The 16,349-nt window shown below is 37.2% G+C and overlaps 2 protein-coding genes across 3 annotated transcripts in view; one reads left to right on the top strand and one right to left on the bottom strand.

Moving 5' to 3' along the window:
- Positions 1 to 1,877: 1,877 nt before the first annotated feature.
- On the bottom strand, positions 1,878 to 6,906 carry LOC115283739 (cytochrome c oxidase subunit 7B, mitochondrial). The gene is made up of 3 exons (XM_029930084.1): positions 6,771 to 6,906; positions 3,292 to 3,416; positions 1,878 to 2,077 (listed from the first exon to the last, which is right to left on the bottom strand). The coding sequence occupies exons 1-3, from the start codon at positions 6,808 to 6,810 to the stop codon at positions 2,000 to 2,002; spliced, it is 243 nt and encodes an 80-aa protein (XP_029785944.1). The 5' UTR covers positions 6,811 to 6,906; the 3' UTR covers positions 1,878 to 1,999.
- Positions 6,907 to 13,273: 6,367 nt separating this feature from the next.
- MAGT1 (magnesium transporter 1) overlaps positions 13,274 to 16,349 on the top strand; it is a 62,587-nt gene continuing 59,511 nt past the window's right edge. For both annotated transcript variants that reach the window (XM_029930619.1, XM_029930618.1), the window contains exon 1: positions 13,274 to 13,498. In XM_029930619.1, the coding sequence (XP_029786479.1) occupies positions 13,301 to 13,498 (198 nt within the window). In that variant the 5' untranslated portion in view covers positions 13,274 to 13,300. The remainder of the gene's footprint in view (positions 13,499 to 16,349) is intronic.

Raw genomic sequence — 16,349 nt, 5'->3', positions numbered from 1 at the left:
AAGGATTGGCAATGCTTCTGAAGTCACTTACATAAATTATTCGGATGTACAGACTTTTGATAGGAAGACAACCTTTCCACTCTAGGTATTATTAAAACTTTCAGTGATGTCTTGGGATAAATTGAGGGTTTGTGAGAGGATACACCTTTGAGTACACTAGGGAGGCTGCAAGGTCAGAACACTGTGATGACACAAAGTAATTTAGAGTTCTATTGCTTCATTTCTGGTAGTGGCCATGGAAGTTTTATTTTATATTACTTTTTATTTAATTTTGAGAGAGAGCGAAAACAAGAAAAAGATTGTGAGTGGGGGAGTGGCAGAGAGAGACAGAGACGCAGAATCCAAACCAGACTCCAGGCTCTGAGTTGTCAGGACAGAGCCCGACATGGGGCTCAAACACACAAACTGTGAGATCATGACCTGAGTCACCTGAGTCTTAATCGCATGCTCAACCAACTGAGCCACCCAGGTGCCATGGCCATGGTAGTTTTAGAATCAGAATCAGAACAAGATTAAGTACAAAATAAAGTTTTAAAAGTCTGTTAAAAAATGTGTACTACCACCAGATTTTATCACACAAAGCAACATATATGTTGTCAACTGGACTAGTAGACATTTTTAAATGTCATTTTTTTGCCTATAAGAACAGCTGATGAAGTGGCACACATCAAATTGAAAATTACCTGTAGTCTTAGTAATCCTCAATAAAATTTCAGTAATAAAGAGGTAAATAATCTAATGGAAAGTTAAAGTTTCCTTAAAGACATGTTTACTCTACTTCAATCCATCTCAGGGCTACATGTATTTGAACATTTTAATCCTATTTTAAGTTTTTCTAAATATGATATAAACTTTATCAAATATTGGCATTATTACAGTTACTAATCTGCAACATAGTTTGCAAAGACATTCAACTTATTTCTCCTACTCTATGAAATTACTTACTGGCTTTCGTGCATTTTACCATGAGAACATTCCTCAAATATTTCATACACGTAAAAATTTTTCTAATGTTGGGTTACACATACATCCTTATATACCTGAAGTAAATTTGGCAATTCCTAAAAGCCACCTACCTGATAATTTATTTTAGGTAAGTGAATTTAGGAACTCTGGTTTAGCTAACATAGATTACTCCACCAAAATTCCATTTTCTGCTTATTTGAGCACTATCAACAAGCATGAGACTTTTGATGCCTTCAGCCAAGGAATTAAGCACCCATGTGCTTCAAACATTATACATGTTTTCTTCAGTTAGCATCTTACACATAATATCCAAAGTCATACTGAAGTCAGGATAATACAAGCATCAAAAATTGGTATAATTACAGGATGCCAACAGCAGAGGTCACCGATAGTAGCTTGCTAAGTGACAATAAACCATATTTGACAAATCCTTTAATACCGTCATAAACATCCTAAACAAATATAATGAAAGATCCAAAGCTCTAGGATGAATGTGCCTGTGCCAATGGAGCCAAGGAGCTAGCTAATCTTCAGACAGCGTAGTTCATTTGATAGGACCACTCTTCCCTTGGGTCTGGTGACACCCCAAGTTCTCTTGGCAGGAGTAAAAAGGGCTTAATTCCAATGCCAAATATATGCATGAATTAGAGGTAGACAGTAGTAGGCACAATCAGTATCTGGGCACTCAAAGATGACTTAAAGTAACTCTGAGATCACTTATTCATGAACCAGAAGCCTACTATAAAGTTGACTTCCAGGTGACAGCCAAATTTTACTTTTATACCACCTCATAAAGAAAAATTATTTAAGAAACTGTAAAGACTCTGCCTTTAATAGTAATACAAAGGTTAAATAAATTAAAAGCGGTCAAGCTTGGTTTCATTACAAAAGAAACAAACAAAATGACAACAAAGGTTTCAAATATACTTTATTTCTTCAATCAGGCCATATTTCAATGGGTGCTCAGTGCTTTTACTTAGCATCAATTATGAGTTGGTTTTGAAACAATTCATTATTACACCAGCTGGGATGATTACTGATCTCTCCATTCCTTTGGGGTGACTCTGCCAACAGGGGACAGGTTCCATTCTATTCCAATTTGTGTTGCTGTCTGTAAGAATTAAAATGCTATCAGTTATAAAAGTTTAAACCAGAGTCCACTCTCCCTTGGAGACCATTTCTTAGAAGTGACAAAGGTATTCTACTCTATAGGTTAAAAACACACAGAGACTCTGCTGGGATATACAGTGCCTTCAATGTAGGCCAAACCTAATTGCTGTCCTAATTCTCGAGAGCAGTACTCTTCAATAGAAATTCTGGAGATGAAAGGAATGTTCTAGATCTTCGTTGTCCAACACAATAGCTACATATGGTTATTGTAATATCCTTTCATCAAGGAACACCACTCCAAAAGTGCTCCTGATCACGCATTTGTTCAACATCTATTTACTCTTCTAATTAAGTAGATACATCTATTTTAATAGTATATTTAAGGAAGGTTAAAACAAGAATGAAAAAGCCCCATTAATGAAGATCTTTTTTATTAATGTAAGGGTTGATACATATCTTTTAAGAACTTATATATTTATCCTACTTTTAACCAGCAAGTATATCAACAGGTAAACAGATTGTTAATATGTAAGATGTAAAAAAACTAAAATAGTGAAAGCAAGTCATTTTTACATTTCATCCATCAAAAATGCTGTACTCTGTTGAGGGCAGAATTTTAGAAGAGAAACTGATTAAGTGAAGGAAGGTGACCCAAGATGGTGAAAACCCTGGAAACCATATAACAAAAAGTGATAAACAAAACTAAAGATGTTTAATCTGAAAGAGAAGATCCAGGAGACATGACAGCAATTTTCTAGTATCTAATGGTTAATACATGAATTTCTTGTGGCATGAAAATTATGGGTAAAATATGAATGCTTTAATGCTATGAAGGAAATTCCTGCACTGGGTGGGAATTACATTAGAAAATCTCTGAAGTTGGGGCGCCTAGGTAGCTCAGTTGGTTGAGGGTCCAACTTCGCCTCAGGTCATGATCTCATCATTCCCGAGTTAGAGTCCTGCGTTGGGCTCTGTGCGGACAGCTCAGAGCCTGGAGCCTGGATTCTGCCTCTCTCTCTGTCTCTGCCCCTCCCCTGCTCGTGCTCTGTCTCTCTCTCAAAAATGAATAAATATTAAAAAAATTTTTTTTAAGAAAATCTCTGAAGTCCCTCTAAACTAGAAATGTATACTACTATGTGAAAACATTATGAATACATGAACTAAATAGGAATGAAAACAATCTAATATAGAAAATTATCAATCAACAGTACTTACATAAGCCCATACAGCAACACAGAAGGTGGCTCCACTAGCTAATACAGCATTACCATATTTGTCATGGAAATCAGGTGTCCGTTTCTGATGGCTTTGCCTTGCAATTGTTTGCTGAATGCTTTGAACTTAAAGGAAAAAAAGAAACACAGAAGCGTACCTATCAATTATAAGGAAAAGAAAACATGTAATTCATATTGCTAATCAGGAAAGCAAAGGAAGTTAACTCTATAGTATCAGGCAGTTCAATAAAACGTTAAAACATATTGTAGGGGCGCCTGGGTGGCTCGTCGGCTAAGCCTCTGACTTCAGCTCAGGTCAGATCTCACATTCGTGGGTTCGAGCCCCGCATCAGGCTCTGTGCTGACAGCTAGCTCAGAGCCTGGAGCCTGCTTCCGGTTCTGTGTCTCCTTCTCTCTCTGCCCCTCCCCCTCTCATGCTCTGTCTCTCTCTGTATCAAAAATAAATAAAAACATTAAAAAAAAAACATTGTAGCTAAATGCAAAGTAGTGTTTTTAAAATGCATCAAAAGTAAGATGAAATGACAGACATATAGATATGTAAGAAAACAGGGGTGCCTGAGTGGCTCGGTTGGTTAAGCATCCAATTTTGGCTCAGGTCATTATCTCACAGTTAATGAGTTCAAGCACTCTGTGCTGTCAGCACAGAGTCTGCTTTGGATCCTCTGTCTCCCTTTCTCACTGCCCCTCCCCTGCTCATGCTCTCTTTCAAAAACAAATACAGATGAAAAAAGAGATACGTGAGAAAATAAACATATAAAATATTAATTGTATCTATTCACATTAATTTGTATCAATAATTTGCATTAATTTGTAATGTGTGTGTGTTCATCATACAATTCTTCCCAACTTTTCTGTATGTCTGAAAAATTTTCATAATAAAATCTTGGGGGACAGGTGCTCCTGGGATGCTCAGTCGGTTGAGCAGCCAACTTTTGATTCGGCTCAGATCATGATCTTGAGGTTCGTGAGTTCAAGCCCCACAGGGTGTGGAGCCTGCTTGGGATTCTCTCCGACACCCCCCACTCCACCTTCTTTCTCAAAAAATAAATAAATATTTTAAAATTAAAATCTGGGGGATAAAAATGACAGGTGGTGTCAGTAACATTCACTACAAACCTCTGGAACTTGGCTCTTACCCATTAATTTAAATGACTTAAATTTTCACTAGAGTTTACTCTGCAGTGCTCAACAATTTACAACATAAAAGAGTAAATGAACTCAAAATGAATTTCAAATTAAAGTACACTAAATGTTTATGACCTTAAAATTACAAAAAAAAAGAAAACTAAAATAAACTTTTTTTTCCCCAAAAACTACTAATGGATACCTTGCTAAAAGAAATGCGGTATATGAAAAAGTGTAAAACACAGATCCTGTCCTCAAGTAACCTCCAGTTTAGAGGATGATATGGGACATATACACAAAAATCACTGTACTACAAGGAAGAAGAATATTATTAGCTAAGCACTTTGAACAGCAGGTAGGATTTGGGAACATAGATGTAGGAAAGGGAAATCTCAAAAAAGGCAAAGAAGAGCTCAGTATATTAAAAAAAAAAATTATGGGAGCGCCTGGGTGGCTTGGTAATTTACATGTCCAACTTCGGCTCAGGTCATGATCTCACTCACGGGTTCAAGCTTCACATCAGGCTTTGTGCTGGTAGCACAGAGCCCGGAGCCTGCTTCAGATTGTCTCCCTCTCTCTGCCTCTCCCCTGCTCATGCTGTCTGTCTGTCTCTGTCTCTCTCTCTTAAAATAAATAAATGTTAAAAAAAAAAGAATAAACAAACATTTAAAAAAGGAAAATTTTTTTTAAAAAGTATGTTTGGTTGAAGGACAAGGTGTACGGACAAGTAATGGGGTTTAAAACTAGAAAGGATTATTGGTAGAAGCAAAGGTTTTTGACCAGAATGACGTTAAAACTTTGCTTTACTACTATTTTAGTAGAATGAGTTTTCAAAGTGCCTCTGGAGGCACTAAAGAGAGCTTGGCAAAGAGCTGAGACTGGAAAACGCTTATTTCTGTATATATTTTTTTCTTCCTAAGTAACAGGTCCATATGGTTTTAGAGTCTCAAATGGTACTTAAGTAACTGTTGTCCATTCTCTAGCATTTAAGAATATAATAGCTTCTATGTAATACAAGGGGTTATCTCAGGATAGTTATCTGACCATGAATGATTTCTCCTCTTAAACAGCCTTACAAGTTTTCTTTTCACCTTTAGATACACTTGAGATGAGCAAATTTACAAACATGTCACTATATATTCTGCTCTGGTGCAGTTAAAAAGTGAGCGTGTGAATTCCACACTGAAAAAAAAAAACAACAACAACCAAAAAACTCCCTTTCCTGAGGTACAAGGCCATACCAGCTCAAAGGGCAAATAAATTAAAATTACCAAACAATTCTGCAACACCTCATGACTTCAACATTCAGGTAACCCAAATGGATTTCTTTAGACCTCTCCTCTGTAACAAGAAATGGCTTAGTTACCACCTACTGGTAATCTCATATAATCCTCAACAATGGTATGAAGTAGAATTATATATTAACACCCTATTTTACAAAGAAGGAAAATGAGGTTCAGAGAAAAATAATTTGCCTAAAGTGAAAGGGATAATAGACATGGCTTTCAGAATATTGAAAAACCAGTTGGGCAACTATTCTTTTGGTTGTCAAAGCTGCTTCAGTGTTTAGAACACAATCTACTAACACTCCTAAATGTCTCTATAAACTGAAAATAAAAAGATGGCTCAAGAAGCAATATGGTAATTGCTTAAGGTGACTTTCAACGCAAAACAATGGCTCACATTAATCAAGGTCACCTTCACTGCAAATCAAATACGGAAATGAATGAATTTTCTCTCTCCAATCTAATATACATTCTCAACACATAAGGCTGGTCTCAAAACTCCCTGTACCTGGCTAAATTTCAGACAAGAAAAAAATTACAATTGCTTTAGAATAAGCTAATATTCATTTACTAACCCACAAAGTACATAAAAGCTGCAGGGCCACCATTTAGGTTGTCTCCTTGCAATGAAACCATGAGGAGGAGCTAGATTTACAGTTTCCTTCCACAGTTACAGGAATTGGAAGAGAAAGTTCTTCTCTCTCAGGGTAACTGCACCATCCAAGCTAAAACGTACTAAATTACTGAAGGGTTAGTGTCCACCAAGGGCCTCCTTCCCTGAAATTGTACGTAGTTGAATAACAAAAACAAACCAAAAAAACCAGGTCTACTTTGACTCTGGTAACAGAGTGATCTAGGAACCAAAACAGAAACTCTGTGTGATTAAATTAATGCTAAGCACAGTTTTCCAATTACTTGGGACGAGGTGGGAGACTGCGCATTTAGAATTAGAAAGTCAAGATGCAGATGGAGGGAAAGGGCCCAAGAAACCACGAGGCAAAATGGATAAAAGGTAGTTGGAAATTATTTGCTCACAACTTTTGCTTACCTCGGAGACGACTTAGAGCGTTTCTGGCCATGGGAAACATCCTGAAACTGAAGACAGAACAGTACAACTGTAGCTGCTGATTTGCTACAATTTACGGCCAGTCCCCTTGCAAAGAGCCCTGAAAAACAAAATGGCTTTCTCCGGGACTTTTTTTAATGAGATTTAATGAAATCTCGCGAGACCTTAAAAATGCCTATAAAAATTGTAATCCTCTTTACAGACAGGAAGGAAAAAGGCTTTTTGGGAAATGTAGTTTCACGTTTTGTGAGTGGCGTAGGATGGTATTTAGTTTAGAATGAGAGGATTCTCCCCTGCCCCCTCCTTGGAGCCAGGTTTAGAGCTCTACAGAGGAGAGCTGAAAGTGATTTTAGGCTGAGTCATCAAAGGCGCTAGCTCAAAGATAGTGTTTCAGAGGCTTTGAGCCTGTATCTCGCTCCACACTAGCAGTTTGTTTGGGTCTCCCTAACTTCTTCATTTCTCTATTTCTTTTGTCTCCTATTACTACATACTACTTTGTTTAACTTTTAATTTTGAAATGATTTCAAATTTAGAGAAAAGTTGCAAGAATAGAAAAAACTAGTAATATGTGGATAAATACGTCATAATTGATTGTAGAATCTTGATGGTGGGAGTTCAGAGTACAGTTCTTTCACATTTTCTGTATGTTTGGATATTTTAATAATAAAATATAGGTAGTGAGGGGAGAACTCCTAGAACACCCATTGCCAAAGTACACCACTTGGATAATATTTTGCCACAGGTGTTCTCTGTGTGTGTGTGTGTATGTGTGTGTGTGTGTGTGTGTGTGGTGGGGGTGCAGATCTGAACCATTTGAGAATAACTTGCATACATCCTGTACTTTCACCTGTTAATATTTAGGGTTCATTTCCTAAGAGTAAGGTATTCTCTTACATAACCATAGTACAGTTATCAAATTAAGAAATTTAAATATTGATACAATACAGCTCATATTCCAATTCACCAATTGGTCCAGTGTCAATATCCAGAATTCAATCCAGATCCCCATATTGAATTTAGTTGTTGTGTATTGTTAGTTTCCTCTGAAATTGAATAGTTGCAGGGCACCTGGGTGGCTCAGTCGGTTGGGTGTCCAACTTCAGCTCAGTTCATGATCTCACAGTCCGTGGGTTCCAGCCCCTCACCGAACTCTGTGCTGACAGCTCAGAGCCTGGAACCTGCTTCTGATTCTGTGTGTCTCTCTCTGCCCCTCCCCTGCTTGTGCTTGATCTCTCTCTGCCTCTCAAAAACAAACATTAAAAAAATAATAAAAATAAAAATAAAATTGAATAGTTCCTGTCTTTGTCTTTTGTGGCATTAATATTTTTCTCACTACCAGTAACCTTTATTCTCTCAGTTTTACATATGAAGGAAGTGAGGTGCATAATCCTTAAATGACTAGTAGAAGATCAAGATTAGTCAATTGTAAGTGGAAGAACTGGTAATGTACCTTCTGACTCCACAGGACCATGCTCTGTAATATTTTTGAAGAGTATAGGCCAGCTATTTTGTAAAAGTTCCCACAAATTGTGTGTACTTAATGTTTATTCATGATTAAATTCAATTTATGCACTTCTGGCAGGAATACTACATAATAGATATGTCTTCTTAGGGCATCTTATCAGGAAGTATACAATGTCCCATGATTGTCTCATTATTGCCAACTTTAATCATTTGCTCCAAAGAGTGGCTTCCATGTTCCTACACTAAAGTTACTGGGTTTTTTTTTCCTTTGTAATAAATAAGTAATGTGAAGAATACATTGAGACCTTGTGAATATCCTATTCTTCATCAAAATCTCATCCACTAGTTATTGTATCCATTGATGATTTTTGCCTAAATAATTAGTGTGAAAGTTTCAAATGATGATTTTCTAACACTATCATTGCTTCTATATTTAATAGTGGGTATTCTACTATAGGGAGGAATTTTATCCCCTCCTCCATTTTATTTGTTCATTATCAGTATGGCTTTGTGGATTCAACAGTTATAATCCATTACTATCATTATTTATCTTAATAATCAATAGTCCCAGATGTGAACAGTAGGATTCGATTCAAGCTGCTTTATATGTATTTTTTACATGACTACATTATTTTTTTGAGCATGTGTTTATTTTCTGACACAAGATGTTCAAGGTTCATCTTGTCCTTTCCCTGTCAGAGTACTAGAACCAAGCATTTCTCTATGGAGCCCTAATATTTTTAGAGAGGTTATTTAGCAACATATATTTGGCACCAAGTATGTTCATAGATATTGGGGTATCATTGCTTCTAGTCCTTTCAGCAAATAGAGCTAGGAATACATGTTATGAATGATAAATTTATACTAATACCTCCAATGCCAGTCCAATCCCCAAAAGTTGTTTTTTAGTTTCCACCCTTTCATATTTGTATCTTCCTTCTTCCATAGTGAGAATCCCTACTCTCAATAATATCAGTGTTTATACATATTACATTATACACAATATGTTTTCAGAATTGCTATACTCATATCACTATGAGAAACAAACCTAATTCATAGAGTTCCAGATTTGCTTGTAGGGTTTTTTCTCTTTAGACTAATGGTATATAATCAAAGTCCTGTGTTCATAAGTTATTCAGATTAGTTTTTTATCCTCTAGTGTAGTCGTTTTTCTTTTTTTAATTCTTTCAATGTTTATTTTTATTTTTTTAATTTTTTAACATTTATTGTTGAGAGACAGAGACAGAGTGTGAGCAGGGGAGGGGTAGAGAGAGAGGGAGATGCAGAATCTGAAGCAGGCTCCGGGCTCTGAGCTGTCAGCACAGAGCCCAATGCAGGGCTCAAACACACCAACCATGAGATCATGACCTGAGCCGAAGTCAGACGCTCAACCAACTGAGCCACCCAGGGGCTGTCATAGCGTGGTTGTTTTTCATTTGAAATAGTGTCAAACTCCCTTTTTACTGTTGGTATTCAATTTAAGCTTTCCCACATTCTTACTGATATTTTAATTTTTTCTAATTTATTTTTTAAATTATTTATTTATTTTTTAAAGTGAGTTTTTCACCCAATGTGGGGCTCAAACTCACAACCCCAAGATCATGAGTCACATGCTCAACCAACTAAGCCAGTCAGGCACTTCTCTAATTTATTTTGTAAATTGTGGTAAAATATACCTAGCATAGTACTGGCCTTTAACAGTTTTTAAGTGTATGGTTTAGTGGCATTAGGTACATTCACATTTTTGTGCAATCATCATCACTATTCATCTTTAGAAAGTTTTTCATCTTGAAAAACCAAATGATTTGATTTTATAATTGGATTATTTTAGAAATATTTACATTATTGAAAGCCAAAACTATACACACTTGCATGTTTAGAGAAGTGTCATTCCCCTCCCATCACTGTTCCATTCCATTTCTTCCACTTCCTATAGATAACCAATTTCATTAGTTTCTGGTTTAACTTTATCTGTTTCCTTTTGCAAAAACGGGCAAATATGTGTATATTTTCTTATTTCCTCTTCTTTTTTGCACAAATGTTACAAATATGTATATTCCCTTGTACCCTGGGTTGTTCTCTCTTAACAACAGATCTTTTAAATCCATATCATTTACCTTTTTAAAAATATATAGCTGTGAAATACTCCATGTTGTTTATATATTTTGGAGGAGGTAATCGAGAGGACTTGACTGCTGGTTGACCTGCGAGCTGGATCCAGGCAATCAGATACTCCTCCCTGAAACCCTATTCTTAGAATGTACATTCTGCTTACTATCTCCACAGTGAGAGCTATTCCAATGACATAGCCTTGAAAGTATTGTTGAGACCACTTGGACAGAATACACGATACATGACTGAATCCAGTTAAGGGCTCTATATAAACTTTTGAAATCTGGTGGGCAGGGTAGGAGTTCTACTCATTTTGCAGCTGCCCAAGATAAGCCTTGCAAGTAAGTTCCCTTGCTTATTAAAAACAGAATCTAAGCGTCCACAGATAGATAAATGGATTAAAAAGGTGGGTTACACAGAGCAAAATAATACTTAGCCATAGGAAAACAATTTGACAATAAACTATTATAAAAAAATAAAAAATCAGCAAGGATTTAAAAATATTTAGCCATAAAACGAATGAAATCTTGCCATTTTTTTAAATGCTTATTTATTTTGAGTGGGAGAGAGAGAGCGGGACAGCAGGAAAGGGGCAGAGAGAAAAAGGGAGAGAGAGAAAAAAGCAGATCCCAACGTGGGACTTAGTCCCACAAACCATGAGATCCTGACCTGAGCTGAAATCAAGAGTTGGACATTGAACAAAGTGAGCCACGCAGATGCCCTGAACTCTTGCCATTTGTGACAACACAAATGGACCTAGAAGAAATATACTAAGTAAAATAAGTCAGAGAAAGTCAAATACCATGTGATCTCACTTATATGTGGAATCTCAAAAACAAGCAAAACAAATGAACAAACAAAACACAGAAACAGACTCATAAATACAAGCTGGTGGTTGCCAGAGAGAGGGGGGGAGTATGGGTGAAACAGGTGAAGGGATTAAGAGGTACAGGCTTCCAGTTGTAAAATAAATAAGTCATGGAGATGAGAAGTACAGCATAGGGAATATAGTCAATAATATTGTTATAACATGGTATGGTGACAGATGGTGATTACATTCATGGGGGTGAGCACTGCATAATATATAGAATTGTCAAATCACTTTGTTGTACACTTGAAACTAATATAACATTGTATTTCAACTATACTTCAAGAAAGAAATAAAAAATTTAAAAAACCTACCAATCTGGAAAAGTCTGCTTCTTTCCTCTTCTTTCCTCCTTTTTCAGTTTGTGAACCAACAATGTATCACAGTATGCTCAGTCTCCTGTATTTGAACATTTGGGTAGTTTTGACAACAGTGCTATAAATAGTGTTATAAATAGTGCTAAAATGAGTAACTTTGTATACATATATTTTCTTATTTTTGGAGTAGATTCCAAAAGTGGGGTTGCTGATAATAATAAATCTATTATTTTGCATTTCCACCAGCATTATATGAAGGTGCATGTTTCCCCACAGCCTCGAAATTGGCATGTACTGAATTTTTGCCAACATGATAAGTGAGATTTCCCTGTTTTTTAAAAACTTACCTTAATTTTTACTTGTTCAATTTATATACAGTAAAACTCATTTTTTATGGTGGACCAGCCTGTGAGTTTTGACAAATGTCTAGTGTAACCACTCCAACAATAAAAGATATACAGTTCCATTACCACAAAAACCTCCTTGGGTTGCCAATGCTTCTCCCCACCTCCAAACCCAGATGGTCACTGATCTGTTCTCTGTCCCTTTGAGTTTGTCAAGAATGTCATATAAAAGGAATCACAGAGTATGTCTCTGTATAGTTTTATCTTGTATTATTATTATGAGTATCTGTGAACACTTAAACATGCTTTTTGTATCTCTAGATCACATCTCATCACTCTAGAATGAGCCATTTTCCCTTCTACATGCATATCTTTGTCTCTCCAACATAATGAAATTCTCTGTATGTGTATGTGCATGTATTTCCCAGCAAGGCCTAAAAGAATAGTCATATCATGTTTCACACCATGAAAATAAATCCAAATTATAGGCACCTGATTTTATGTTGGTATTTTTCCTCTGGAGTATATTATTTTTCTCTAGTTAAATCATCCCAGTTTTACAAACTACTATGATAAACAGAGCTGGACCAAATAAATGGAAACTTCTTTAGCATTTTTATTATTTTTTTAGATAGGGGGAATTGGATGTTTAAAGACATAGACTATGACGCAATAACTAAAAAACCAGAAATGCTTCCTTGCAACCTTAGTTTCGCGCTCATCTCCCAAACAAAATAATAACAAAAGAGACATGCTGTCTCTAGCCCGAAATTTAAGTCTTTGCTGGTGTTTTAAAGCAGTAAGTTAGGAACTTTTAACTTTAAAATTTTCATGAAAAAAATCAACTTTAATAAATAACTGACATCCACTGTTCAGAGCACAAGGCACAGTTCCTGGGGCACAGAAAGTAGTCAACAAGCTCTTGCTAATTTTTCTAAACCTCCCTCAGCGATATTAAGTATATTTCTGCTTTCCTGCCTTTATTTTTTCATCTTGATGCGAAAAACTTTAGAGGCAGAATGAGGAATAAGATAGGTACCAATCACGTGGCTGGGTTCACTTTTTCTGGAATATTACACGAGCGAAGTTGGTTTCAAGGACTTCTAAACGAGCGGAGGAAAGCCTCCGTTTCAGCAATCTTAAACCATTTTGGACTACGTGGGGAGGAAAGTCTGCAATGCTTCACAACTGCGCATGCGTCCGTGAGGAACCAGTAAACGTCTCCTGTTTTCGTAAATGAAAGAGGCGGTTAATCATCCTTAGCGGACCAATGAAAAACCACCAGATTATCCTTTTTTTATTGGCTAGCAGAGACCAATTAGAAGTGAACTGTCTTTTAGCGGGCGTCTAGCAGTAGAGCACTGTGACGTAATGTAAAGGGTCATCCAGCAGGGCTAAGCTGGACCAATGAGGAGGGACAAAGGGCTGGTTCGCCTGTTCTCACGCCTGACACTCAGACCAAGCCCGAGGAAAGTTTCGCTTCTCAGAGGGAGAGGAGCGAACATGGCAGCTCGTTGGTCTCTTTGGTGTGTCTCCGCGAACATGGCGGTGGCGCTGCTGCTCAGTTACGGGGTTCCTTCAGCTTCTGCCCAAAGAAAGAAGGAGGTGAGGACGCTGTTTGCGACAATACGGGCTTTCCCCAAATAGTGGGGCTTGAGAGGGTCTGTACTCTTTCCAATTCCTTTTCCCCCATTGGTTCTGTGTGTTTTGGTGGCTCCATTTTCACCGTTTTTAAGAGTTAACGGGGTTTGCGAGAGAAGAAATTGTAACTCCTTGACTTCTGGGGATGTAGAGTCTGAGAGGGGTGGGGTAGATGACAACCTGGCTTCTTTAGGCCTGTGCATGTACATCGCTGCGAGTTTTGGCAGTACTTTTGAGTAATGGACCCATCAGGTGCTGAGACCAGTTTGACTTTAGGTCCAGGGGTAGACTTTCTGCTTCCGTAGATGCAACTCCTTTCTAGACATCTAAGAGGTATATGCCTGTAGCATTTTCGTTTCAGGAATGTGCGAATTAAACTGAAAAGTTAAAACTATTCCAGGATTATGACATTGTCCAAATAAGTGATTCAGAGCAATTTACTGGGATGGAAGCTCTTTTAAAACATTTTCAATTATTTACCAATATCAAATATGCCAGGTACTATTGTAGGAGCTTGGTATGCATAAGTGAACAAAACTAAGATCCCCTCTTTGTGACATTTACTGGCTTTGGCAAGAAGAGGAGATAAAATATTCTTTACTTACCGTTGAGCAATGCAAACAAAGGAATTTTAACATTGTGTTTTGAAACATTTGTGACTTAGAGCCATATGCTCTTAGAGATTTCAAGATTACTAACAATTATTTATATTCTCTAATTTTGGAGATGAGGGAAATTGAGGCCTAAGCTTACACAGTTACTTGTTGCAGAACAAGGACTAAAATCCTAGGTCAATCGGTCTTATGCTAGTTCCTGTACATTTTGTGCTTCCTCTACTACACAACTACTGTATTTACACTTTTAAAATACCATTTAAACATCTCAGATGCTTGTCAACTTGAGCTGAGTTTAAAGGAACCTCTGTTTTCTGTTTCTGAATATTTGAACTATTCGGTAAAAAAAAAAAAAAGCCAGCAAGTTAAAATGAATTACTTATAAAATAAAATAAAAAACACAGTTTTCTAATGTATAGTGAAGTTAACAGGCTTTTTTTTTTTTGAGGATTCCAAGCTGTTTTTACATGGATAACAAAATGAAGGGCAATACTTTATATTTTAGATACCTTTTATGTAAAAAATCGCAACCCACCAACCTACATACCGACATATAAGTGCATACATATGTATAGAGAAACCTTTTTAAGGACACACAATGATCTTAACAGTGGCTGTGTCTGGGTAGTGGGGATTGTTCATTAGAGGAACACTTTCACTTTTACCTTATATACTGGTATTGCCTGAATTTCCACAGTAACCACTTAGTCTTTTTTAATAAGAACAGTGAAGATATTTTAAAACTACTATTTCTACCAGTTAAATTATATTTATATATTTAATCTTGCACTGAAGTAGAAGCAGAAAGGCCTAGCAGAAGACAGATTTTTTAAAAAGGGAATCAGCAAGAATTCTATGTTTTAAAATAATTAACATGGGGGCACCTGGGTGGCTCAGTCAGTTAAGCGTCCGGCTTTGGCTCAGGTCATGATCTCCCGGTTCGTGCTGACAGCTAGCACAGAGCCTAGAGCCTGCTTCAGAATCTGTATCTCCCCCTCTCTCTGACCCTCCCTGCTCACACTGTCTCTCTCTGTCTCTCAAAAAATAAATAAATAACATAAATTTAAAAAAAAAAATAAAGTGGTTAACATGGTAGATTTATGTTATGTAATTTTATCTACATAAAATAGTTTAAAAAGGAATCAGATTCCAACTTCCTTTCCATCATGTCCACTTTTCAGACCCTTACCACTCTTGCAAATCTATGGTGATACTACCTAACTGGTCATCTTGAACCCATCCTTCCGTGAACTCATCTCAGTCCAAGCTCCTCCCTTTCTAGTTATATTGAATAATCTGCATTCCTTGATATTTCCATATTTTCTTGCAACTGTCTGTATTTACTGGACTTCTGCTAGAGTATTTTGTTTTTCTCTCACTCCACCACCTCATTCGCCTGAAGATTCCTACTCTTCAAGTCTTAGCTCAAACATTATCTTGCTCCTCAACCAAGCTTTTCCTGGTCCCCCCAGCTGAATTGAGATAAATTCTGCACATCATGTTATAATTGTTCATATATCAGTCCTTCCCATAGACTGTGATCTTTTTTTTAATTAATAGTTTATTGTCAAATTGGTTTCCATATAACACCCAGTGCTCTTCCCCACAAGTGCCCTCCTCCATGACCACCACCTCCATTCCCCCTCCCCCTTCAACCCTCGGTTCCTTTTCAGCATTCAATAGTCTCTCAGGTTTTGGGTCCCTCTCTCTCCCCAACGCTCTTTCCCCCTTACCCTCCCCATGGTCCTCCATTAGGTTTCCCCTGTTCTCCTGTTAGACCTATGAGTGCAAACATATGGTATCTGTCCTTCTCTGCCTCATTTATTTCACTTAGCATGACACCCTCGTGGTCCATCCACTTTGCTACAAATAGCCATATTTCATTCTTTCTCATTGCCATGTAATACTCCATTGTATATATATACCACATCTTCTTGATCCATTCATCAGGTGATGGACATTTAGGCTCTTTCCATGATTTGGCTATTGTTGACAGTGCTGCTATGAACATTGGGGTACATGTGCCCCTATGTGTCAGCACTTCTGTATCCCTTGGGTAAATCCCTAGCAGTGCTATTGCTGGGTCCTAGTGGGGTTCTACTGATAGTTTTTGGAGGAACCTCCACACTGTTTTCCAGAGTGGCTGCACCAGTTTACATTGCCACCAACAGTGTAGGAGGGTGCCCGTTTCTCCACATCCT

Source organism: Suricata suricatta, chromosome X (genome assembly GCF_006229205.1).
Source record: "Suricata suricatta isolate VVHF042 chromosome X, meerkat_22Aug2017_6uvM2_HiC, whole genome shotgun sequence".
Lineage (NCBI taxonomy): Eukaryota > Metazoa > Chordata > Mammalia > Carnivora > Herpestidae > Suricata > Suricata suricatta.
This window is presented reverse-complemented; position numbering and strand designations above follow the sequence as displayed.